This window comes from Mauremys reevesii, linkage group 1 (assembly GCF_016161935.1).
Source record: "Mauremys reevesii isolate NIE-2019 linkage group 1, ASM1616193v1, whole genome shotgun sequence".
NCBI classification, from domain to species: domain Eukaryota; kingdom Metazoa; phylum Chordata; order Testudines; family Geoemydidae; genus Mauremys; species Mauremys reevesii.
The window spans coordinates 321,811,861-321,836,561 of record NC_052623.1 but is presented as its reverse complement, the minus strand read 5'-3'; the positions used below and the strand labels follow the sequence as shown (position 1 = coordinate 321,836,561).

Below are 24,701 nucleotides of genomic sequence, written 5' to 3'. Positions count from 1 at the left end.
GTCTTGAGCCAGTTTTCACCATGGTTTGAATTTGTTCGATCTCCACCTAGACAGTCACCTGACCAAACAGCTGGACTGGGGCAATTGTGCTTCCCATTCCTTGCTGATAGATTTCCTTACTCCTACTACATCCTGTAAGCAATGGCACACAGTAGTGTCTTCTTCCATTATGCTAAAAGGCAGCTTTCCCTGCCAGATCAATCTCTTTCTGCTACAGTATCCATAAGGCCCATAAATGCCACTAAGTGAGTTAGCAGGCCAGGTTGGCCGAGCTGGTTACTCTATATGGGCCATAGCATTCCATTGCTCTTTAAACAGAACTCCCCAGAGATATGAGCAACCTCTCCATGTGTTGTGCATCTCAAGATTTTTACAAGCTGTTTACTCCAGAACCAGAGTGCTTCCGTTCTATGGCACCACCACTCTTGACTCCATTTTAATCCTTTCTAGTTTGTATGTATTGCCATTTTGTTTTTTTATAGGTCTTTAATGAGAGCCCTATAAAAATAATCGATTGTGATAGGAATAATAATATGGCATTTACCCTCTTGAATCCTGATCCCTTCAAGGAAGGCATTTTATTTATGAAGAATAAAAAGGAAGGATAACAGGCAGCTCTCTAACTAAGAAGCACAAGCCAGAAAATTTCTGATCATTCCTGGCAACTGCATATAATAGCTCAATTTACTCTTTATTCAGATATGTAAAATAATCTTTCACTCATAATGTAAACAGGATTGTCTGGTACAAAATCATTTGGTAATCCAATTTACAGAGACCCCTCACACTGACAGAGAAACAATTTTAATAAAATCTGCACTTATGACTACAATTTGCATGGGTTTACACTTCTTAAAAGCTTAGGCATTTCCCAGTGCAGGAGAATGATATGAAGCAAAAATGAAGGTCTTAGAGAAGTCTAACACCTGCAGTCTAACAGCTCCGTGATCTGATGTGTACCCCAAGGACACAGCCTTAAGCAAAGATTCTACTCTCCATATTCTTTCCAGGTCCATGATCACAACACAGCACATTGCTCATATGCAACAGTATTATAAATACAAACTGCAAACATCAGTGCTGGGAAGTGTAAGCACTAACCACGCAGGCTATCACACTATCTTCCTTGGCAAAGAAGTTAATACATAGTGAAATTTTAAAACTGTAGTTAAAAAGAAAAAAAAGGGCAAAAAAAACGTGGCCGAATGAGGTTGCAAGTGTCTTATCAATAAACGGTGCATCAAAGCTAAAAAAGAAATGTATAAGAAGATATTGTAACAATCACTTGTGCTCCCACAATTACTGAGCCCTCTCTGTGACCACAGTCGCTTTCCCCAGCTGTTTTGTAGTCTCCAGAGGAACCTCACAGCCTGACACGTACCTAGGCTGAATTACCTTCACTTTCCACTATCTTCCCACAAGGTCCGAGTTTTGTTTCTTCAGGTGAGTCAGGCAGCAACTTGCCCAGCTAGCACAAGCACACATTTTAATTCTTCTTAAAACAAACTGGTTTTATATGTGATTTTACCAAAATGAGAGCAAATGATAAAATATACTTAAACACTTCATGCAACACAGCTAGAATGATGCTACAATTAAAGTTATAGAATATGAGGTTACCTGGAGTTAGCGCGGAAGTGCGGTCTTTCACACTTGTCAGAGAAAACACCTAAGTGCCATGTCCATCCATTATACACTCTCCTCCTTTTCATGGGAGATGGCTACCTCTGCATAGGATGGTTATTTCCTTGCTTCCATAGTCACTTACAACAGTGAGACAATACATTTGGTTTTGGACATTTGTCTCTTTTAAATCGTGTCACATACATACATGGATATTAGGAAATACTCTACAAAGTGTCAGTCTTTAACTCCCAGTTTATGCCAGCTACTTGTTTTCTCCTTCCTGGTACCTGGCACCCTTTCAAAGATAGATTTCCATTAGTGTACCTAGGGGGACTTTTAGGGTCACCATGGCTGTTCCATTTCTCCTTATACATGTATCCATTTACTTCTCTTTTGTAGTGTTTACTTCATATGGAAGTTCTTTGGTAATACTTTATCAGGCAAACAGAGGTAGGCCATCTGTCACAATTATACCAGCTAATATTTTGTCAGTTCAAGATAAGTTTAAATACACTGGGCCTGGTTTGAATCAGCTGGGACAAGGACTGCAAACTGCCCACCAAGGCAGTGAATCAGCACATCCCTCAGTTGCTCTGACCCCACACCTTCACTAGTTAGCTTTGGCCTGCTATAGGTCCCCGAGGGGGAAGTCTGAATTGCTTTGTTCCAGTGCAGATTCTCGCTAGTTGTCTTTCTACCTTCAGAGGCTCTGTGATGAAGTGGAAGCCAGTGCAGAGCAGAGAGTCAATCAAGCCCAGAGAGTTTCTAGTGTAAATGGTGGATTCTCTGTAACTTGAAATCTTTAAATCATGATCTGAGGACTTCAGTAACTCAGCCAGAGGTTAAGGGTCTATTACAGGAGTGAATGGGTGAGGTTCTTTGGCCTGCAGCGTGCAGGATGTCAGACTAGATTATTAGGATGGCCCCTTCTGACCTTAAGGTCTATGAGTTTCTCCCAATCTTTACATCAAGCATCCTAGCTAATGCTTTCTAGAAAGGATTTTTATTATTTCTTCTTCTTGACATTAACTATATTATATAGTTCTGTTTACTACAATGAAAATATTTAAATTTGAGGGCATTTGACCTAATCATTAAGATAAGATAGCTAGACACAACTGCATCAGTGGTGAGGAACAATATTTACTAACTTTGATTAATCAAGGGACTCCATCCCTTCCTCTTAGATTAGGAATTTTCCATTATGAATCATCAGGGTATGAATACGAGTGCAACTATAAAACTGCAATTGATGCAGCATGCAGCTGCAGCACATGGGGTGGACAAAAAATCAAAATTTAAATTAAATACAGGTTCTTTAAAAAAACATTAAAAATTTAATTCTAAGTTGACAACCTTTGTTAAGCCCTAAATTTATTACAATCTATTAAAATCATTTTAATTAAATACCAGAAATAATATTAAAGCAGCACATATTTGCTGGCAAACTTTAGGGAAAGTCAAACCAATAAACTTAGGGAAGTCACTTGCTAACCACTTGGAACCAAGCTAATAATTTTTTAAAGTGCTAAACCAGCTTTTGAGAGCAGAAACAACTTCTGCAGGTGAAGAGAGAATTTCTTCTTTGTTTCAGTTTATTCATCTAGTTGAGTTCAATGACTAGATCATTCAAAGTTAAAAACCAATCTGAAGTTGAAAGCAGGAAAGATTGGTCTCTTCCAATCTATGAATAAAAACTAGGTGTAAAAGGATGAGATCTACTAGTTCTAAAATCCTGAAGCACACGGTTAGCAGAAACAATCACTTCAATTCACTAACTACAGTAATACTTACATTGTTTAATAAAAGAGTTTTAAACGAAAAACATGTTTAGAGGAGAAAAAAAGTTTGTATCCCGCACAAAGTAGTTTTATTAAATTAAAAAAAGCTATTTTTGTGCATTCTTAATTGAATTTAAATTTCCATCCAAACAGAGCTTGATACAAATCACAAGTAAAAAATTAATTTAACAAACAAGAAAAGCATTATTCAACATTTTCTAACATAATAAAAACGTAAAAATTAAATCTGAATAAGTGTTAGTTAAGCTACATAACTGCTTTAATAAATATGTATAGATACAATGTAACCTCTTGGCTAGCAAAAAAGCACCACATTTAGGTAATATTTCATTGCAAATCAACATGCTTTAATGCTTACCAACAAACCAAAATCAGTCTTTAGGAAAATATCTAAAAAGTAAAAGTACAAATGCAAAACTCAATTAAAAGTGCCCATTTAAATCAAGGTTTCCTGTTTGCTGATTTAAATGAAGATTAAAAATTGTTGATTTAAATCAATCCACCCTGACAGCACACTTAATGTCTAACAAAAGCAGATGTGAACACATGACATCAGTGGTCTATAAACTTCACTGGCAATCTATTTACAGACTGAATTTCATACTCAGTCCTGATCTACAATGCCGTTAATGGGAGAGAACCAGGCTCTTGGGATATGTTTAAACGGCAGCTGGCAGCAAGCCTCCCACAACAGATAGACAGACTCGGGGTAACTGGGCTCAAGTTAGCACATTAAAAATAGCAATGTAGGTGTTGCAGCTCTAGGCTTGAGAGAAGAATAGTCTACTTCTATTTTAGTGCACTAGCTTGAGCCTTGCTAGCATGAATGTGTCTCCCCAGGCTGTAAGGCTGACTCCCAGATGCAGCGTAGACATACCATCACAGACTACCTGTCCTAGACAAGACTTAAGGCACATAGGGCAGAGCTTTCTTAGTAGTGTGCCCCAAACATGGAAGACTACATTCAAGTCTAAACCCCAGCCCTATTTCCCCAATAAGGCCTTCCCTAGAAATGGCATCTCCATCCCTTGCCATCACAGGAGTTCTCCACGATAGGAGTATGGAGAGAGTAGAAGACAGTCATAAAAGAATGAATCACCTCAAAAAAAGGGAGGAAGAGGAGAAAAAGGAGGAGAGCAGGGCGTCAGAATATATCTCCCGCATAAGCATGCCAAATTCTACTGTAATTGTTTGTCCAGCACTTAAGCTATCATGGTGACAGGTGTCATAATTTGTGAGCACATTTCCACAAAGAAAACTTATTTCAGAAAGAAACCTAAGGTGATCACCACTCTAAGATAATCAGCCATGGCCCCAAACCTATTCATTCCTTCAAGCCACACCTATGTAGAAAGCCCTCCTTCCTCATGTTGAAAAAACCCAGCATGCTTTGAAAACAAAAGTTAGTTTTACTCAGGCCTCACATGCCTAAATGTGATCAGCCCACCATATTTTTCAAAGAGTTTTCTGGATATTTCTAGACATTTAAAAAAAATCTGTTTATTTCATAAATATTGTGTAACATCGTAACTCCCAACTCAAAAAGTTCCTACAGACTGTGATTCTGCTTTGTGTTCATTTGAGCTAGCCACAAATGGAACTCACGTCATTCTGTGGAAAGCAACCAAATGTAAACCAGCTTATATACTATGTATCATGTTTAAATAACTTAACAAAAAAGTGACCACTAATAAAAAGGTTGGTATTTAAATCGAGATCTTTACTTCCTCTTTTGGGGTAATTAATTTATCACACTTTGCAAAGTCAAATTAAAGGTTATAGTAACAGAAGAGTCAAATATAAAAAAACAATGTACAAAAAAGTATCTAAATTCAAATAGGATTTTTTTATGAACACATTTAAGGTCAACATTAAATGATTTACTTGACTAGTACTTGCATTGAGTTTGGCATAAAACTACAAAATATTATTTAATCCCTATGTCAACCCTAGTAAGTGAGGATTTTCATTATTAAATATAAAACTGAACTAATGTTAATATATTTCACAGTTCATTAACACTAATTTACAGTCTGCAAGTGGAGAAAATAAAATCATATTGGCTTTTACAAATATATTCATACAAACAGCATAAAAATCCTGAGAGCCCAGGGCATTTTTTCGTTAGCACAAAAATAGTGGTGGTAAAGGTAGAGAGCAGTGGAAGGGGTATATTGAAAACAAATTGACATGTTATGTAAGCTGTTTTGATTTATAATTATAATGTTTCAGTTCACATCTGTTCATATCAAACAACTGCTTAAATCACTGTAGTAAAAAAAATTATGAAATACACTAGATTTCCCAAATTTGCATTGTAACCTGAAAATCCCAATCTTCCAAAGACATCTATAAATTAGGGCTTTTTTGAAGATATATTTTGAGGATCTAGAATCAATGTCATCAACTATTTTTCACAGATGGACTCTTTAAAGGCTGTTTAGCTATATACCGTACTTTTTTAAAAAATAATTTTTTAAATATAAATATTCAGTAAACATCAGTAGCTAATTGGAAATGTGGTGTCAGTACTCTCTCTTTCATGTTGTCTAAAGATTACTTTGTGACAGATAAAAATAGCAGATTTTTATTCACTCACATTTAAGGTGAAAAGGAAATATGTGGTGCATTAAATAGAAATTGTTCAGTGAAGCCACAACAAAACGAGAACTAGAAAAGCTGTGGTTCAGCTTTAAAATAATAACCCACAAGACTGATCTTAAATTCTATTCTAGTGTGCCCACAGTTTTCTAGATGGTTTCTTGAACACTATGGAGGCTTAGTTTTGCTTTGTTCCTCTCCAAATATCCCTATAGGATGACACAATCCAGTCCAAAAATAAACTAGAGTTTAATTTTGCTTTAGCATTTTTCTGTAGATGCCTGCATTTTTCTAATACGGTATCAATGCACACCCAGCCTACGCTGAACATTTCAAATGCTTAGTTATTTATAAAACCAGAACACATGGCAGTTGGGTGGGGAGAGCGGAGCGCTCTACTGGGGCTTGAGATGGGGGGGTGAGTCATCACTTTTTCCTTTTCTTCCCCCCCCCCACCCCCCCGTTTTGGGCTTTGTTCCTGGCAGTAGCATTTATTCACTTCAAGTAGGACCAAAGCAGCAATGAAGTTCTCTGAATCTGAAATCCAGACAATGCCGACTATTACTTCAGCTGTATGTGCCTGCTCTGTGCTGTTCAATCAGTCGAGACCCTTTCTTTGTACTCTAGGTTTTCCCCTCCCCTATGTAACAATCCCTATGAGCCAAAAGCCTTTTGCTGCAGTTTTGTTTAGTTTCCCACCTGCTCTGCAGTAGTGAGAAGGGAATGCTGTAGCACTGCAAGCTCAATGTGTCACTCACCAGTACAAAGGCACTGTACAATACACAGACTTTCAGAAAGCAAACAGGTATATAATAACCGCTTACATGACATAATGCACTTGAAAATAAATTCCATGTTTTAACTAAAATTGTGCTTAGCAATACATTAAACGGCATGCTGAACGGGACATGTTGCTCATTTAATATCCCAATGCTCTTTTTTGTTAGGGCCAAACAGCATGCAAATTTGTTCTCCAGCCCAATTATGTCACCGTGCTGACTGTGTAACAGAACGGGGAAAGAGGAGCAGAAAGTACATCAGAAATAACACGGTAACTCACATTTTTAATGAAACTAACAGTGGGAGGTGGACAAATTAACTGCCATTATATTTGCCTTCCAAATTCAAGCACCTTTCCCCCTTTACACAGCCCTCACCGCCCCCCACCCCACTCAATAAAATCTTCGAAGGAAGACCCTCCCAGACTTGCCTATTTTGTGAACATTACTCATTCCTTTTGCTGCTCCAACAAGAGTTCTTTGCCTGATGCTATGAAAAGGGGTGCGGGCCCAAGGTCTTGAGCTCCTGGGAACCAAGAACTCCTGAATTGCGGTCTCTTTGGCCCTGGGCCACTCACTTTGGTCAACACTCCCAAACCTTGGGGCCTCAGATTTAGAGCCTAAATTCATATTGAGGTATCAAAATAATTGACCTGAATTTCAGGCATGCAAACACTTGGAGCTCCAATTGAAGTCTACTACAGTTAAGGATGTCCATCCCCTCTGACAATCAGGCTAGTTATTTAGGTGCCTAATCCTCAGCACCCAACTTTGAAAATGCTGGCTTTAAACACTGCTTCAGTTTCCTCATCTATAATAATACTTACCTGACAGGTGTTCTGTGAGGATTAGCTAATATTGTGAGACCACGCTTAAAGATCAAAATGTTAAGCATTCTGGTAGGCTGATATTTTGAAGTTGAACCTGATGACACAGCTCTCCTAAAATGCTAAGAATTTACTTTACTGTCTCCTTGATATTAGATATTAAATTGTACAAAGTAAATACGGTGGTAGGTTATTTGGCAGGAATACCAGAAAGTAAAAGATTGATGTGCAGATCTACTACATCTCAAGAAAGACAAATGTATTCCTTAAAATATAAAAAGAGTTCTGGAATCTGAGTGCATAAGCATTATGATAACAGTTGTTAATTACATAATCACATACTATTTTTTCCACTGGATCCCTGTCTCATTTAATGCACAGACCTCATAAGTTTATGGGCCACCCAAGCCACAACATCCATGTTAGCATGCTAACTCGAGTCCCACTAGTGGAAGTCTGTGTACACAGGCTGGGAGGCTCACTCCCAGCTGCAATATAGACATACAGTAGAACCTCAGAGTTATGAACACCTCGGGAATGGAGGTTGTTCATAACTCTGAAATGTAATTCTGAACAAAACATTATGGTTCTTTCAAAAGAACAACTGAACATTGACTTAGTAAAGCTTTGAAACGTCACTATGAAGAAAAATGCTGTTTTTAACCATCTTAATTTAAATGAAACAAGCACAGACACAGTTCTTACCTTGTCAAACTTCTTCCCCTTTTAGTAGTTCATGTTTAAAATAGTATAGGACTGCACACAGGGCTGGTACAAGGATGTTTCGCGCCCTAGGTGAAACTTCCACCTTGCGCCCGCCCCTCCCCCCCCCCCCGCACTCCCGCCCTGAGGCACCCCCACCCCAGCTCACCCCTGCTCCGCCTCCACCCCGAGCATGCCGAGGCTGCTTCACTTCTCCCACCTCCCAGGCTTGCGTCACCTAAGCTGACTGGTGCTGCAAGCCTGGGAGGCAGGAGAAGTGAAGCAGCTCACCCCTGCTCCTCCTCCTTCCTGAGCACGCCATGGCTGCTTCACTTCGCCCGCCTCCCAGGCTTGCGGTGCCAATCAGCTTAGGCACCGCAAGCCTGGGAGGCGGAAGAAGTGAAGCAGCCTCGGCATGCTCGGGGAGGAGGCAGGGCAGGGGTGAGCTGAGACGGGGAGTTCCCCTGTGTGCCGCCTCCCCCCTTACTTGCTGCAGGGGGCCCTCCCCGCGCTCCCCTGCCCCAGCTCCCTCCGCCTAAATGCCAGCGGTGACCGGGGCGGCTAAAGATACGGCCACCGCAGCTGCTGCTGAAGAAAATGGTGCCCCCAAAATCCTAGCGCTCTAGGCGACCGCCTAGGCTGCCTAAATGGTTGCACCGGCCCTGACTGCACAGTATTTGCCCTTTTTGAGGGGGTAGGCGTGGGGGGTGTGTCTCTGCTGCCTGATTGCATACTTCCGGTTCCAAATGAGGTGTGTGGTTGACTGGTCAGTTCATAACTCTGGTGTTCGTAATGTTAAGGTTCTACTGTATGCTTACAGTCAAATTACTATAATACTACCCAGAGCTTCCATAAGGGTCTGGCCCCTAGCGAGCTGGGCATTGTGCAAACACATGAGAAAACACACACTGTGGCAATACTGGTGTTCTAGCCAGGTTCTTTATAAGTGCGTTTATTTAATAATCATCATTTGTTTGGGAGCAATTAGTAAAAAGGAATACATTAAGTATTTGTCCTGCCGACCTCAGATGATTATAAATATACAAGAAGAGTCAAATTCAAGTGTCTCAATTTGCATGTCTCCCCACTGTGAGTGTGCATGCGTGCACACACACACACACACGGTTTAAACCTAGTCAGTGATCTTTTGGCTCCCTGCACGCTTTCTACTTCCGCAGCCCCATGTGCACTGTCCCATTCCATCCTCCCACATTGACAACCCCCTTCACTCTGCATAATTAGCATGTCCCAGTGCAATTACCACCTTCCTGTCCCCTTTGTCTTTCCATCTCTCCCCACACAACCTAGTTTTACTGTTGTTGCCCTTCCTCCCCTCTCTTCCTTCCACCATCTAACTCAGCTGTGAGGGGAAAGCAGTGAAGCAAAATTTCTCCCACCTTTTGGTTCCAGTTTGACTAATAAGCATCTGGAAGCACAAGTGCTTAAAAGTATTTTTGGCGGTTTATTCTACTCAATCAGTTTTAAAAGTAACTGAGTAACAAAACCATTCAACTGCAATGCCAAATTAATATAACATGCTTCAATCATAATGTGTTTCATATCGCTTTTCCACATTTCTGTGCCAAAACAAAAAAAAAAATCATTTTTATTGCACAAATCCATTCTGGGTGTTCTGTGCCTCTAGGTGCTATGGTAATACAAAATAATTAAGTCTTTTAAAAACAGTGGCTATAAAGAGGTATTGTCCCACTCCATATATCTGCTAAACCAGTGCTATCCAAATCTCTTGGACACTACAGGATTAGTATCTAACAAAGAATTCAAAATTTAGGAAGATATGCTTCTATCTGCAATGCATTACTGGTACAAAGGCACGTATATAAATTAGAAATGATGTTTCCACTCAGAGCTTTAATCTGTATGTTCATAAAGTTAAAACAGATGAAAAACAATATGCATTAGAGATCACATTCATTCTGCCACAATGGATAAAAATGTTGACACTAATTTAACTAACTGGTATGTTTTTCTATTGAAATTGACAGAGGAACATATAGAGCAAGACATTTTGCCAACATGGTAACCATCAATTTAAAGCGGCATGATGTATACTGAGTTTCAATGTGTGAATAAAATGACTCATTTTCTGAAGATTAGGTTTTATATATTTTGAAGGGCAATTTTTAAACTTGTAAGCTATTTTGAAATTAAAATCCTATACTAAATGTCTCTGTATCCTGCTGCATGATTATTTCTTTAAAAGATTCTGCTTACTGCATAAACATGAGAAAACAGAAGGAAAAAAAATTGAAATGGGGCACTAACTGATGAGACTGACATGAAAAACAACTCAGTCAATTATAATGCAAACATGCTGGTTCAACTGCTATACAAGAGTGCTCCCCCTTCCCCATGCTCCCCTCCCCCATCCTGAGACTTCAGGAAGTTTGAATGTATAGTTATTGCCACATGTTCATTAAATACATCTTGCTTTGGTGTTTGTAAGACACATATCACTGTGGTATTTAGACGGTGAGTCATAAGAGCAGAGTACAACACAAAACTCAAAAATGCTTAGATTCTCAAAAAATATCACTGGCTGAATCAGGGTCATTGTAATGTCTTAGGGACATCATCCCCAGAACTTCAGGACTTGAACAACCAGTGATAGCTCCCGGAAATCCTTCTAAGTTTTAACTTCACCGCATGCTAGGAGGTTGTTAAGCTTTGATCCTGCAACCATCAACTTCTCTAGTGAAACTTAGACTGATGATGTGCAGAGTAGGCACCAGGTAAGCGCTGTATGGACATTCATTCGGTGCAGACATGATCAGTGAACCTTTGGCTTATACACCTTGTTGTTGAATCTCTACTTAATTTAAGTAGATCCCAATAACTTCTAGACACAACAACAATCTCATAAGCCAAGGTTGCCCTCTTATAGATGGTTGATGGTTTTTGCACTACTGACTGGCTAGTAATTTTATGAGTTCACAGAAACTTGCAGCCATGGGAAACAGGAGGTGAGATTGTTGGGAAAATGTAGTAAATTAAAAAGACTGGAAGAAATCTGTGGCAGCATGGTTATCACTACCATTATAGCCACTCAGAACATCCCATGGTGACAGCAAGGATACAACTCACTCAGATCTGTCTGTTCCAAAAGCACACTTAAGCAAAAGGAGAACTTCCGTTACCAGCAGAGAGTCTATGACTCACAGAGAATGTTCTAATTTTACATATTAAAAGGTATCATAGCTACTACATAGGTAAGGTATGTAACAATATTATCAAACACTCCTAGACCAAGGAGAAGTAAAATATGGTATATGCTTTCAATACAGATTGCAATAAAACTGTAAAAGTTGTGAAATAGGATTATGGTTTATATACTGATGGTGATGTAATTTTTTTTTAAAGGATTCAACATATTAACTGGAGATCTTAGCTTCCTGTTAGAAAACAATTGTCTCTATATTTGAAAAAATGACTTCCAGAGGGCAGTAAACTTCAGGCATTGAAAACTCTACTTACAGTCAAATAGAAAAACATTGCACTGAAATTCGTATTATAAATCCAAATCTTCAGTGCAAAAATACACACAGCTATAGATACTACATATAGGGCAAAGTAAACCTAAATTCCATTTGAAATGGAAAATATGTCTACAGTACAGGACTCAAGGATCCCAACTCGTGTTTAAACACTGTTTAAAACTGGCATTTACTGACAGCCCAAGGTTGCCTCTTCATGTCTGCTTGAAACGGACAGCTAACAACAGTGGCAAGATCATGGTAACAGTTTAAGTTGAGTACTGCCTACAAATTTTTTAAAGTTTGTCTTTTTACAATTAATAAAAACACACAAGTCCTGACTGAGCATTCTTGGTGTGCTCAAAATTAGTCCCAAGTTCCATAGAAATATTAAACGTACTGGGATTTCAAAATTAGATCTTTAATTTGGCATCATCAGTTTAATGAATCATTTTTATGGTTTCTGATCATACAGCACTAGCAGTTTTGAACTACTTTATTTGTGAAAAACTGAAATACTTACATTCACTTTTTCACTAACTCTTCTTTACTGCACTTAGTTCTTTTCCAGGACAGTTTTCAATCTTCTTTTTCACCTTTACCTATGAAAAACAAGGAAAAGGATTACAAAAATATCCATGGTATTTATTCTTCTTATACTTTGGACTACTTATGTAAGGTGTTCTGTAATGGCTCAGAACCTTGTATTTAAAAAATGTATATAGAGTCAAGTTTATTCCTTTTTAAACAATTTTTTGCCATACCGTAAGTTTGAATCCCAAGACTAAACGGAGCACTGCTCTGGGTTCACTTTCAATACTGGCTCAGGCAAGTCAGACATACAATTAATTGCAGACATATGACTAATCACTAAAGAATTGAGAACTCATATGGTACAGTACCTGAAAGAATGTATGTTTTATATTAAGGATTGGGTTTTGTATGTTCTGACTGCACTCTAGGAGAACCCGAGCACTCTCACCTTCCATTGTCTGAAGTGCTCAGCACCTTGGCAGGATCAGACAGCTTCAGAATACTTTGTAGAGGGGAAACAGCACCTAGGCATCTAAGGGCAGATAAAATACTGCCTCATTAGCACTCAAGACCACTGCTCTATTATAAAAATGATGTTAAAAGGAAGTAAAACTAGGCTGTTCAACTTGAATATGAAGAGGATGACTGTTTTGGAAGAAATCTCCAGCAATGGATATCCATCAGTAGGCAATACCAATGCTGTTTTTTTTCTTACAGATACTTTCTGTAAGCATGTACAGATTAGTTTGTGTCCCTTTAAGCAGTGTACTGTGTATACCAATATATGCAATAAAGGATTGTGAAACTACTGAACCTAGCAAACCTGGACATAGTCCTAAACCAGACTACTAGATTCAAATCATTCCCCACCCCAGTTCACCTCTGGATCTGAGTTTGAGACTATGGCCTGACGGCCTCTAGCTTCCTCAAGGAGTGTTAGTTGAAGGCCTTCACCTTTGGAAGTCATGCCTCATGGTGGTTTGTCAGCACCAGAGTCCAGTGTGCTTCATGGCACCTAAGGCTTATTTATTTTGTAAAAAAATTGACTGGGTTTAATGTTCTTTGCATTCCATGTGTCTAGTTGCCATGGTAATAAGCACTATTTAAGGGTACACACAATTCATCTCTTCCAACCCCACTTCCATTCTCTGATAATACTTTATTATTCTTTATGATGTACTAAGAATTTGCTCAGAGCTATACAAGACACAAAGGAAAATCTGATCCCTTTTTGAAGGAACTTGCAATCAAAATAGACAAAGATCAGACACAAAGATGCTTTGGAAAACTCAGGGGTGCTGAGTCAGGGCACCTTTCTGATCTTTGGCATTTGAATCTGAAGAAAGAAGGATCTGAATTTGAAAGAAGGATGCTTGATGCACTAGGCTAGAGAGGTCATTCCAAGCAAGGAGGCAGCATGAAACAGAGTGGTGAGGTACCCTTCATTACAGCAAGAAGGAAAAGGAGTGGAGGGGCAAGAATTGAGAACAGAGATGTTGGCATGGGCAAAATGATGCAGTCCCTTCAAGGAGGGGGTGAGAATTGTGACCTTCACACAGAGACTTGAGGAGGAGTATGATGCAGCAGAAAAGGCAAAAAAGCTGATTTTAGATGTTCTGGATAGACTGGAGTTGAATACCACAGGAATCAGGATGGGCATAAAAGACAAAGTTGTAAGCAAAGGCAGAAGCTAAGCAAGATACTGGCAAATGTTTTAGCCACAAAGACAGACCAAGGGACGATTTTAGTATCTTGTGGAGAAAAGACCAACATCTTGAATGTGTGAAGGAAGGGGAAGCCCCGCAACTTTAGTGTCAGAATCGTGTGGAGGATTGTGGTGTTAACAGAAATCAAGAAAAAAGGAAGATGATAGGGTTTGTGAGCAAACAGGTGGGTCTCAGTTTTTATCATGTTGAACTAGAGCTCACACTTCGCAATTACAAGTTGTCTTCCATTCAAGGCTCTCTTTACAAACATTCATGAATTTAGCTTTACAACTACCCATGAAGTCGGTAATAGATGGAGGAAACTGTGGTAACAGAGATTAAGCAACTTGCTGAAGATTACATGGAAGTTTTTGATAGAGCCTATAAATAAAACTCAAATCTGAAAACTCCCAGTTCTCCTGTGCCTTAACTACAAGGCTCTTTCCTTAATGATAATTTACACACACTGTCAGCAGTACCACAAACTCCATTTCTTATAAAATCCCTCCCAATGCACCCAAAGAAACTAGCATGTGGTAAGTAGACTGCAAATGCGTCAACTATCACAGGAATGTAACAGCACATAGAATTATAGAATATCAGGCTTGGAAGGGACCTCAGGAGGTCATCTAGTCCAACCCCCTGCTCAAAGCAGATTTTTGCTCCAAATGACCCCACAAACCTGGGTTTAGCAGGCCAATGCTCAAACCATATCAAGCACCCAAGCGTTTTAGTTTGTATTTGCTAGCTAGCAGTGCCAGAGAATTCTCCACCAAACTGTAGGTAATTTAGTGATCTATAAAAAAAAATAAGAAGCCTCTTTCATGATAAGCTCAAGGTTTGTGCCAGATTGCTACTCTTCACTCCCTCCTTCCTCAAACTGAGCCATCAGGTTTCCAGCCTTCTCCACTTTCAGTGGCAGATTGTTTTGGCTGGATTAAGTTGGGTACAGGTGATACCATCTGCTGCAAGATTTTTAAGCTCTTGTTCATGCCACAACAGTTCTTTTTCAACATCTTAAGAGCAAGTGACACAGGGGGCTTGGACGTTCATATTAGGATTTCAGCCTCCAGCAAAAGTATGTGAAAAGTACTCAGCTGTAGATATGGTAACATAAGAGTCCACAGCCTGCAGGGAACCTATTACTTTGCCCCTCACAAATACACTAAGTACCTACCACAAGACATAGGGTCTTTCCATAGGTCAAAATCTATGTGCCAGTAGCATATGTGATCGATCTACCCAGGCTATATTCACTCTGATGTACCTAATTGCTCCCAGCTTTGTCCTCCACAATGCAACCATTGTCCTTTCTATCAAACACAAGTTTTCTCCAGGAATCAAAAGATGATGAATACCACACATGGTAGTGTAGTTAGCACTCAAAATATATAAGCAGTCTAGGAGCAATTGCTGTACTATAAAATACCTGGCAGAGTAACTTATTCTAGCACTGCAAAATAAGATGCTCTTTGAGTTGAAACAGGGGCTGATAGATCGTGTCAGAGCACAAGCGACTTTTACTGAGGAAAGGCTGAATCTTAGGAGGTTTGAAAAATGGTTTCAGAAGCCACAAGGAGCAAAATGTGGAACTCTGCCTATTAAATCTTCTGCTAATGTAATAATGAGTGATAACAATAGATTATATACAGTACTTTTTACTCAGACTTGGAAGCAGGCTATAATCGACTTTAAAAAGATGAATACATGGAGAGGTCAAGTAACTTCCCCAAGGTCATATAGACTTTTACACTGTTTCATACCCTTTATCTGGCCATTTGGTTAGTATGCCTGGTACACTGAACAGCGCTGGTAGTTTTTCATATTCTTGCCTATTCTTGAGACTTCGTTCACTTTGAACTAGTGATCCTCATATTCAGAGACACAGGAAAGCCCTGTCAGACTGAATCCATGTCTGTATAAGGGCAAAACATAAAATTTCCTAATAGAGGCTGCATCAGACATTAAGCTGATACTAAACATGAGTTTAGCCAAAAGGTCTAAACCAGGCATGGACAATCTGTGGCTCTGGAGCCACATGTGGCTCTTCAAAAGTTAATATGCGGCTCCTTGAATAGGCACCGACTCCAGGGCTGGAGCTACAGGCGCCAACTTTATAATGTGCTGAGGGGTGCTCACTGCTCAACCCCTGGCTCTGCCCCCACTCTGCCCCTTCCCCTGAGCCTGCCATGCCTTCTCTCCTCTCCCTCCAAGCCTCCTGCACGCTATGAAACAGCTGGTCAGGAGGTGCGGGGAGGGAGGGGGAGATGCTGATTGGCAGGGCTGCGGGTGGGCGGGAGGCGCTGGGAGCAGGGGGAGCTGATGAGGGGCTGCTGACGTATTACTGTAGCTCTTTGGCGATGAAAGTTGGTAAATTCTGGCTCCTCGGGCTCAGGTTGGCCACCCCTATTCTTAACATATTGTATTTAAGTTTCTAATGAACTTTCTACTAAATTGTTATAGTCTAGCACCAGTGTAGCCACATACCCTTCCCATCACCATCAGCTCCAGTTGCAAGCTGCTCTCCTGGTGGTTCATCTTCTCCATGCTTGCTTTCTCTACCTCTTTGACCTTAGTCCACTTCCTGTTCACTCAACTCATTTGCTCCACAGCTTTCCTCTTAGGGTAGATCTACACTTAACGTGGATCGACACTCCAGCAATCGATCCACTGGGGGCAATTTAGCAGGACTAGTGATGACCCGCTAAATCGACCACTGATTGCTCTCCCATCGACTCCACCGGACGAGAAGAGTTTCTCCTGTTGACCCAGCGCCATGTAGACACCGCAATAAGTGAACCTAAGCTACGTTGACTCCAGATATCTTATTCACATAGCTGGAGTTGTACAACTTAGGTCGACTTAACCTCGTAATGTAGACTGCCCTTAGCTTCCTCTCTGTCTCCTTCCAATAACTGTCCCAACTTTTGGTGTAATTGTTCACTTGAGCAGATCAATCAGATCCTCCCTTCAATCCACTGAGTCACTCCCTCCAGTTAAATCCTCTGGTTTTCAAGTTTCAATTGACCCTGCTTTTCTATCCTAATTTTTACTGAATTCTGATGAGTTTTTTTTATCTGTCCCATATAACTCATAGCTAAGCCACTCAAAATGAAAATAATGAAATTCTGTTAAGGAAAGCCCAGCATGTGCTGAGACAATGTTTTTTGTCTGGCTGGATAACACTCAAAAGTGCAGCACAACCACCTTTACTCTGCCCTTCCATTATAATCTTTCTATAGTTTGCAGCAAGGCTTACTTTACTACTATTCAATTTCAGGGTTTTCTGTTTTAATTTTTATTTTTTTTACTACTCCATTCATTTCAGTTAAATTTGTTTCCCTTTACTATCTGAGAGACTTGTAGGACCCAACTCTGAAAAGCAGTAATTGTCTGTATCATAAGTATATTAAGCCCGAAGGACACTACTGAAATAAAATTACATTATTATTATTAGTAATAACGTAGTGCATAGGAGCTTTAGTCACAGACCAGGACCTGACTGAACACAAAATGTACAGGAAATTAGAGTATGTCCAATGAATCTAAACACTGAAGTCAGTATATAAAAACTCTCATGGAGGACCTAAATAGATCCACCCAGCAAGTTTCCATTGACATCACACCAAGCGTATTATTACACATTGTGGTTGGGATTTTGAAAGCAGTCTAAGAGAATCTGCTTTCTAACCCACAATGAATTCCAGTGGGAGTTGGGTGCCTAATTCCTTTCAGTTTCTTTGCTTATGTATTCATGAGGATTTTCAAGTGTGTGGGCACACAGAATTCTAATGATTCACATATAGAAACTTATATACACAAACCCCCTCCTTCCCCCCTGTAACTTCAAACATGGTAGTGAGATCCATGATAGAAACTGTATTTACTGTGGCTCTTAGACCGGCACTCCTACTCTCTCTGCCCACTATGCCTACCCCCTCAAGGTAACTTTACATTCAAAACAACTTGGAAGCTTTCAGACAGGTAAATTTTTAGAATTAAAAATAATCTGCTATGGAACATTTGCCTTCTTCCTCCCTCCAACCCCTGAAGAAATTCCTACCCACTCCCCTCAAAATTACACTGCTCTAAGAGGGAGGTCAAGCAATGTTCTGCTTTGGACCAACAACAGGTTTCTCCTTATTAGACATTCACTAGGATTTTGGCCTGATGGGGTTTAAATGTGCTAAGAGACAGGACTTCCCCCAAGGTCGTATTTCCACAGTAGAACCAAGTTCACCATAAGAAAATTTTCCCTGGTATTCAGCATAATATTGGCAGACATCCAAACACGCATGCACTCAGAGCTACCGGATAGTCTCCCAACTTTAGATTTAGAGTCTCTCTTACCCCTTGCCCTCTCCCCTTCAATGATCTGAAAGGATACTGCAGTTTTCCTCTCACGCAACTATTATACAATTATATTTCACTTTTGTGTTCAGGGAGACAACACGACAAAAGAGGGTGGAGGGGAGAAGGGAAGCACACACAACCACCTTGGATAATATTTTATTCTAATTCAAAGGCATTTTGAAAGTTGAAAAAACTCTGTTGCCAAATAAATTTGCTGAAGATCACGGGAGCTGATGTAATCTTGAATCAAATTATAGACCAGATTAGATTCACCCTAAATTCAAACTAATAAAAATATACTTGACCTAACAGTGAAGTAGCTACAGGCACGTTTAGATCACAAGCATTACTAGGCATATTTCACTATGTTAGCTATGTTCAGACTTACAAGTACCTCTGTTCGTTCAATAAAATATCCTACCATTCCTGTGTGGCTGGTTTGAAAAAAAAAACAACAGCCATTAACTGCTACCCCAGGGACACAAAATACACCATAATTGTGCTATGATCAATGCTCAATCAAGGTTGATTGTGCAACACCCAAGAACAGTGTTTCAGAGTTTTTCACCTCAAAAAGAAAATCAGTATTTGTTTTATTACACTCTTCCTCTTCCATCTTCCCACAGGTGAAGGAATTTCACAGGCAGTTTTATTTCAGCGTGCACTGATTTTCTACTGATCTGGCCTGGGCTGGATTTGAAATAGGATCTTACATGAAATAGGATCTTTGGCTGCTCAAACATGCTCAGGCCTGCAGAGGTGGTTAAACAAAAGGGAAACAAAAAAAAGATGTAAAAGTTTTTAAACACACAGGGCTTGTAAAAGCTAATTTTAAAGGGCCCTCCATTTCTCTAGACTGGAAGTAATATATTATTTCTAAAGAGCCTTTTCTATCAAGCCCTCAAACAGCTTTATTTATATAGTGCCACTGGTGTGCATGGTACCTTAGAAATGTGAATTTTAATGGCCAAAGTCATCCAAACCACAAATGTAATTAAGGCAGTTTAAAACTGGCCCCACAAAAGGACTTTTACCCTGCCCCAGAGATTTTACAATCTCTGTGCCCAGTCCTGCAATTCCTTAATCACATAGCCAATGGGAGTACTTGCATAACAGTGTGAAGGATTATTCCCTAAGTACACAGACTGCCTTGTGTGAGTAAGAGGCAGGCAGGCAGGTGGAGAGGCAGAGAAACCTTATAGATCCAGAGGCACAGGCAGCCTTGGAAGGTGGAGCAAAAGGAGGGAAGTGTGGTTAGATGAACATAACAAGGAGGGGGAAAAGTAATGAGGGATAGGGGGACATAAGGGACTCAGGAATAGTAAAATTGAGGGGAGAGGAGGGTGTAGATATGGAGAGTTCCGCCTGGATATTACAGATTTTTGCCTTTCAGAGAAAGAGAAAGGAGGAGAAAGGGGTCAGAGAAGATAACTTTGAGCAGGGAGTTCTGAGCTTTACAGAAACTATTTCAGTTTCACAATGATCAGATAAGGGATCAAATTCCCCCAATGAAATTCATGAAATGCAGCCTCCTCTGGAGTGAAGCACAAAATTCAATGACACTTTCTGGCATGACAAGCCATACAAGCGTAGCCAAAGTATTTTTTTATTATTTTTAATAAAAAGAGAGAGACCAACCCTTTGGGTATCTAAGGTAGGTAAAATCTTCCCCAGACAGGGCTTACACACTGTTTTTGGAGTTTTATTCCCTGTGCACAGCTAGTTAAACGGTGCAAAAACAAAGCCAACACAACTAAAGCTAGTTAGAAAATTCACTGAAATTTAAACATTCCATGGGAATCAGTAAATTTCAACCAAGTTCCATTGGAAACCAGGCAGGTTCCCACTGGACTCTTGCCTGCCAGGCAGGTTTTGAAAGATGCCTTGATTCCAGCCAGCTCGCCTGGCTCATTCCTCAGCAGCCCAGGCTCTCTGCTTTGTGGGAAACTGCTTGCGGGACTTTTGGGGAGTCAGGAGCCTGGAAGTCCTAGTTCCCAAGCTCTCAGGCACACTGGGCTCCAAGACTCCTCTGGAGCTGGGGTTTCCTAGACTTTTAGTTCCCCGCTTGGCTGGCTAACTGAAGAGCTGGGGACCTGTTCCTTGCCTGATTGGCTCCCTGGGCAGCCCTGATGGAGGACAGATGGGGGGGCCTGCCTGCCACACAGCTATTCCATGGGGAAAAAAAAAATTCATTCTGCTAGAGAACACTCTCTTTCTCCTCCCCACCCGCACAACCAAAATTTCAGAGTTTCCAGCTCAGGTATAATTACCACACAACAGTTGAGGGCATGGGAAGAATATCATTCCCAACTGAAAGTGATGGGGCTAATTTTAGGTGGGAAAAATAATTACTCAATTTGGAATTTGACCTGCTCATCAAATTAAAACCCCATTTCTTATTAAACATATCATGGTAGCTTTAATAATCAAACAATAAGGACCCCTGCAGAGATCCTCCAGCAGCACAACACCCTTTAACAGAATTCTGACTCAAAGGGGAGAATACCTCTGTAGCGGGATGGACACCCACTCCTGCCCTGAGGGGTTTAAAACAGCCCTAGGAATGGGCTGTGGCAGGAGAAAGCAGCCACTGGGCATATTGGGGGAAGCAGGCAGAGGTGTGGCCATGCCCCAAACAGAGCCCAACTGGCCCCTATAAGAGGCTACGAGCCAGAAGCCCAAACAGTCTGTCTCTGCCTTCAGAGAGAGAAGGGCCTGGCTACTAAGGAGCCGAGCAAGGTACTGGGAGTGGAGCAGGGAGGAGAGAAAGCTAGAGGAGCTGGGGAGCTACCCTAGAAAACCCCCTGGCTGTGGGACTAGAAGGCGGCCAAACTGGGTACTGGGGTTGCAGAGGGGCAGCCCAAGGCAGCAGGTCCAAACCCTCCTTGCCGATGGTAAGTGGCAATTATACTGCAGTCCACCCCAGTGAGTGGGGGATAGATGGTGACTGGCAGTAGCCAAAGACTGAGGCGAGGTGGGGATAAGGGGTGGGGGTTCCCTGGGGAGGAGAGACCCCAAGACTGAGAGGTTACTGCCAGGGGGCAGCACCCCAAATAAAGGGGCACTGGAGTCCAGGAAGGGAGTGGGGGCACAGCAGCAGCGGGACACCGGCCTGCAGAGGGTGCTCCGGAGTCTGGAAGCTAGTTCCCCGAGACAACCAGCAGGGGGCGCCGCAGGGGTGAGTCCCACATTGCTACAGCCTCCTACTGAATTGCTGAAACCATGTCCTGCACCACTTAGTGTTACTAGAACTGCCATCCAATACTGATCCAGCCCAGTACTGACTGGCGTCAGAGATGGAAATGGGATCACAAAGCAGAAACAGGATTTTCCCTGTATCCCCTTTTCAGTTTGTGAACTAAACTAAAACTGCTCATAAATGTATCATTTCCTAATTAACCTTTTTTGGTTATATTATTTGTTTTTATACATGTTTTTACAGCGCCCGAGTCAGAAAAATGTGTGCTTGGGAACTGAGGAAGCTGCTTTGGTTTCACATGAAGGGAAAAGTAATATTTATAAAGGAAGTTCCCAGATTTTCTGTTCAAACAACTCACTCCTTGCTGTTTTTGTAATTAAAGCTCTCCCATGGAGAGGACGAAGAAGGGTGGGGGGGAGCACTGATCACTGAATTTCTTTTTAAAGTGGATTACAATGGAAGAGCAAGCTCCATTAAGAAAGAAAGGGTTAACCGCTTGGGCCATACTTTCAAGTTCCTGTTAACTTTCTTCCTGTAGCCATGGAGGAAATCCACTGCAGCCACAAACATTCCTTTTTCGTTTCAATGCTACTCTATATTAAATGAATTTTAATGGCCAACCAAAGCAATCCAAACCACAAATGTCTTAAGGCTGTTTAAAACTGGCTCTGCAAAATGTTGAGAACTTCTCTGAACTTTTTGAAAGTTTTAGTTTATGCTTTCCGCCAGGGGTCTCATTAACCTTACTCCCTTCATTTCCACTTGTTGGTGTCATTAGGCATGACTCTAGGTAACTCAGGAGGGTGGAAAACCACAGTGTCAATGAAGCCTTTCTGTAGTAGGCCTGAATGAACTAAAGTCACTCCATGTCTGACCAAAGCACTCCCATGTTTGAACTTTAATCAACCTAACAAGCTAGCAACAGAGAATGGAATGTGTAGCAGCTAGTTATCAGTGCAACACTGATACCAGGAGGCAATAATAAGGCCTGTTTGCACCTGGCTGGGGGGGAGGGGCAGAATAACGGATCCAGGAAAGTAAAACAAGATAACAGTTGAAATAAAAGTCACTAACGAGATAAATTGTTTGCTGCCAAAAATGATTTAACCTGCTTAGTGTAATTCCTACTTTATAATGTATTTACTACATGGGAAATGGGGGGGGGGCGGTAAAAGGGGAATGAGTAGTGTGGAGGTAATGGGAATGCTTAGCTAAAATCATGTATAAGAAGGGAAAAACGGCTTGTATCTGTGTGCAGGATTTGAGATTGCTATGTCTCCCTTGCACCTTATTTGGGCTCAAATAAACTTTGTCTGCTTCTCCACCTTGGTGTGTTTATTGGAGCGAAGCACACCGGGCAACGAACCACTGTTGCTGTCCTCGAGCATTCTGTGCTGGCAACACACTTTCAGCTGGTGAGCATTTCAGTAAAAATAACTGAGGGAATGGGCTTCCTTGCAGATTTGTATGAAGTTGAAGAGGGGTGGATTGGTCAGCAGTTTGCTGCCACAGCAATCAACAGGAGCTTCATTATTTATCATCTATGGAGTAAATGGTTATATTCTCACATTAGAAGATGATGGAAGAATCTCACTCAGCAGTTTCTGATGCTGTCAGTAATACAGCTCATGTCTATCTATCTGAGTTCTTTGGTGCCCATAACAAACATCCTAGTGCCTGAGGAAAGGGATGAGGACCTAGCCTCTGAAATATGCATGGTCAAAAATCTGCAGAAACAGAGGTCCTACAGACCTCTTCCCCATTGTGGAGACTCTGACCAGCTTCTGCACTTCCCGTTGCAATGCTGGCAGCACATCGTACACACTAGTTGTGCTTCCATTGGCTTATCAGCTGCAGCCTATGTATGTAGGAGACAATAATGCTGCTCTGAGCAACATTAATTTCCATACTTTTTACCTCCAACTTACACCATGCCAGTCAGTATGGTACTGTTACTTAAACTAGCTGCTGTATCATGGAGACTTCCAACAAGTCTGAATCATGCTTTCTATAATGATGCTAGAAACAATTCTGTCCCATCTACATAGGATGACCAGACAGCAAATGTGAAAACTCAGGACAGGGGGTGGGTGGGTAATAGGAGCCTATATAAGAAAAAGACCCAAAAATCAGGACATCTGGTCACCCTACATCTACACTAGTAGTTGAGGTGCAAGGGTAGGGGGACATTGCTGACAATAGCTGCCAGCAATGGACCAGCTTTTTACTATAGGGCTTTTGAACTATGTCTCAGTTTTTTGCCATAGTGGGACACAACATGTTAGACAAATCACTGGTCTATTGAAAGAGTCAAAACCTATCTGGCAAGGGAAATTTTTTAATCACTTGATAGTGTTTGTCCAAAATTCCTAGCCAAGGTAATTGAATTATCCATCCAATTCTCAGTATACCTTGCTGAAAATATATCGTTTACATTTCCCATGCTTTTGTGGTTTATTTGTATTTGAGATGCAAGGAGATTTGATTACATTAGTTCTCAATTTTGTTTCAATGAAAAATTAATGCCTACAGTGAGATTTTTAAATGTTTAGGAAATAGGTTTTTTTGGCAATTTTCACATTTAATTTTAGAATAGGACACACCTTTGGATTTGAACTTTATTCGTCCTAGAGTTTCCAGAAAAACTACTGCTTTGATTTATTTATTCAATTTGATTTTATACTAACTACAGAAAAAAAAATCCTGTATTTTCAGAATGAATCTTTCCCTGAATTTCCTTCTTTAAAGGCAGACAGACATTAGTTTAAAAAACACACACACACACCACCTTGAAAAATAGTTCACATAAAGAGGTCTACAAATCCTAGATTGAGTTAGCGAGGATGAGAAATTCATTGGCTGCTGAATAATTAATGTATCCCTCCATTTGTTTCAACTCATGTATGATTTGCCAAGCAGTAAAAAAAGGAAAAATATCATTAATATAAATAGGCTGCCATGCCATCGTAACTGCAAAAGGGAATTACTAACCAAAAAACTTACTTACATCACTAAATAGCCTTCAGTGGGAAGTTTGGGCAAAGGATGCAGATAAGTGTTAAAGCGGGATGAGATGCA

General features: G+C 40.6%; 1 protein-coding gene across 9 annotated transcripts in view; it reads right to left on the bottom strand.

The window, feature by feature from the left end:
- Positions 1-24,701, bottom strand: part of PLXNB2 (plexin B2) — a 334,226-nt gene that overhangs the window by 131,139 nt on the left and 178,386 nt on the right. For 5 of the 9 annotated variants that reach the window (XM_039511911.1, XM_039511898.1, XM_039511923.1 and 2 more), the window contains one exon: positions 12,355-12,433. In XM_039511911.1, the coding sequence (XP_039367845.1) occupies positions 12,355-12,356 (2 nt within the window). In that variant the 5' untranslated portion in view covers positions 12,357-12,433. Of the gene's footprint in view, positions 1-12,354; positions 12,434-12,813; positions 12,898-18,992; positions 19,176-24,701 lie in introns of all 9 variants that reach the window. The other 4 variants (XM_039511906.1, XM_039511929.1, XM_039511917.1 and 1 more) reach the window with 2 other exon arrangements.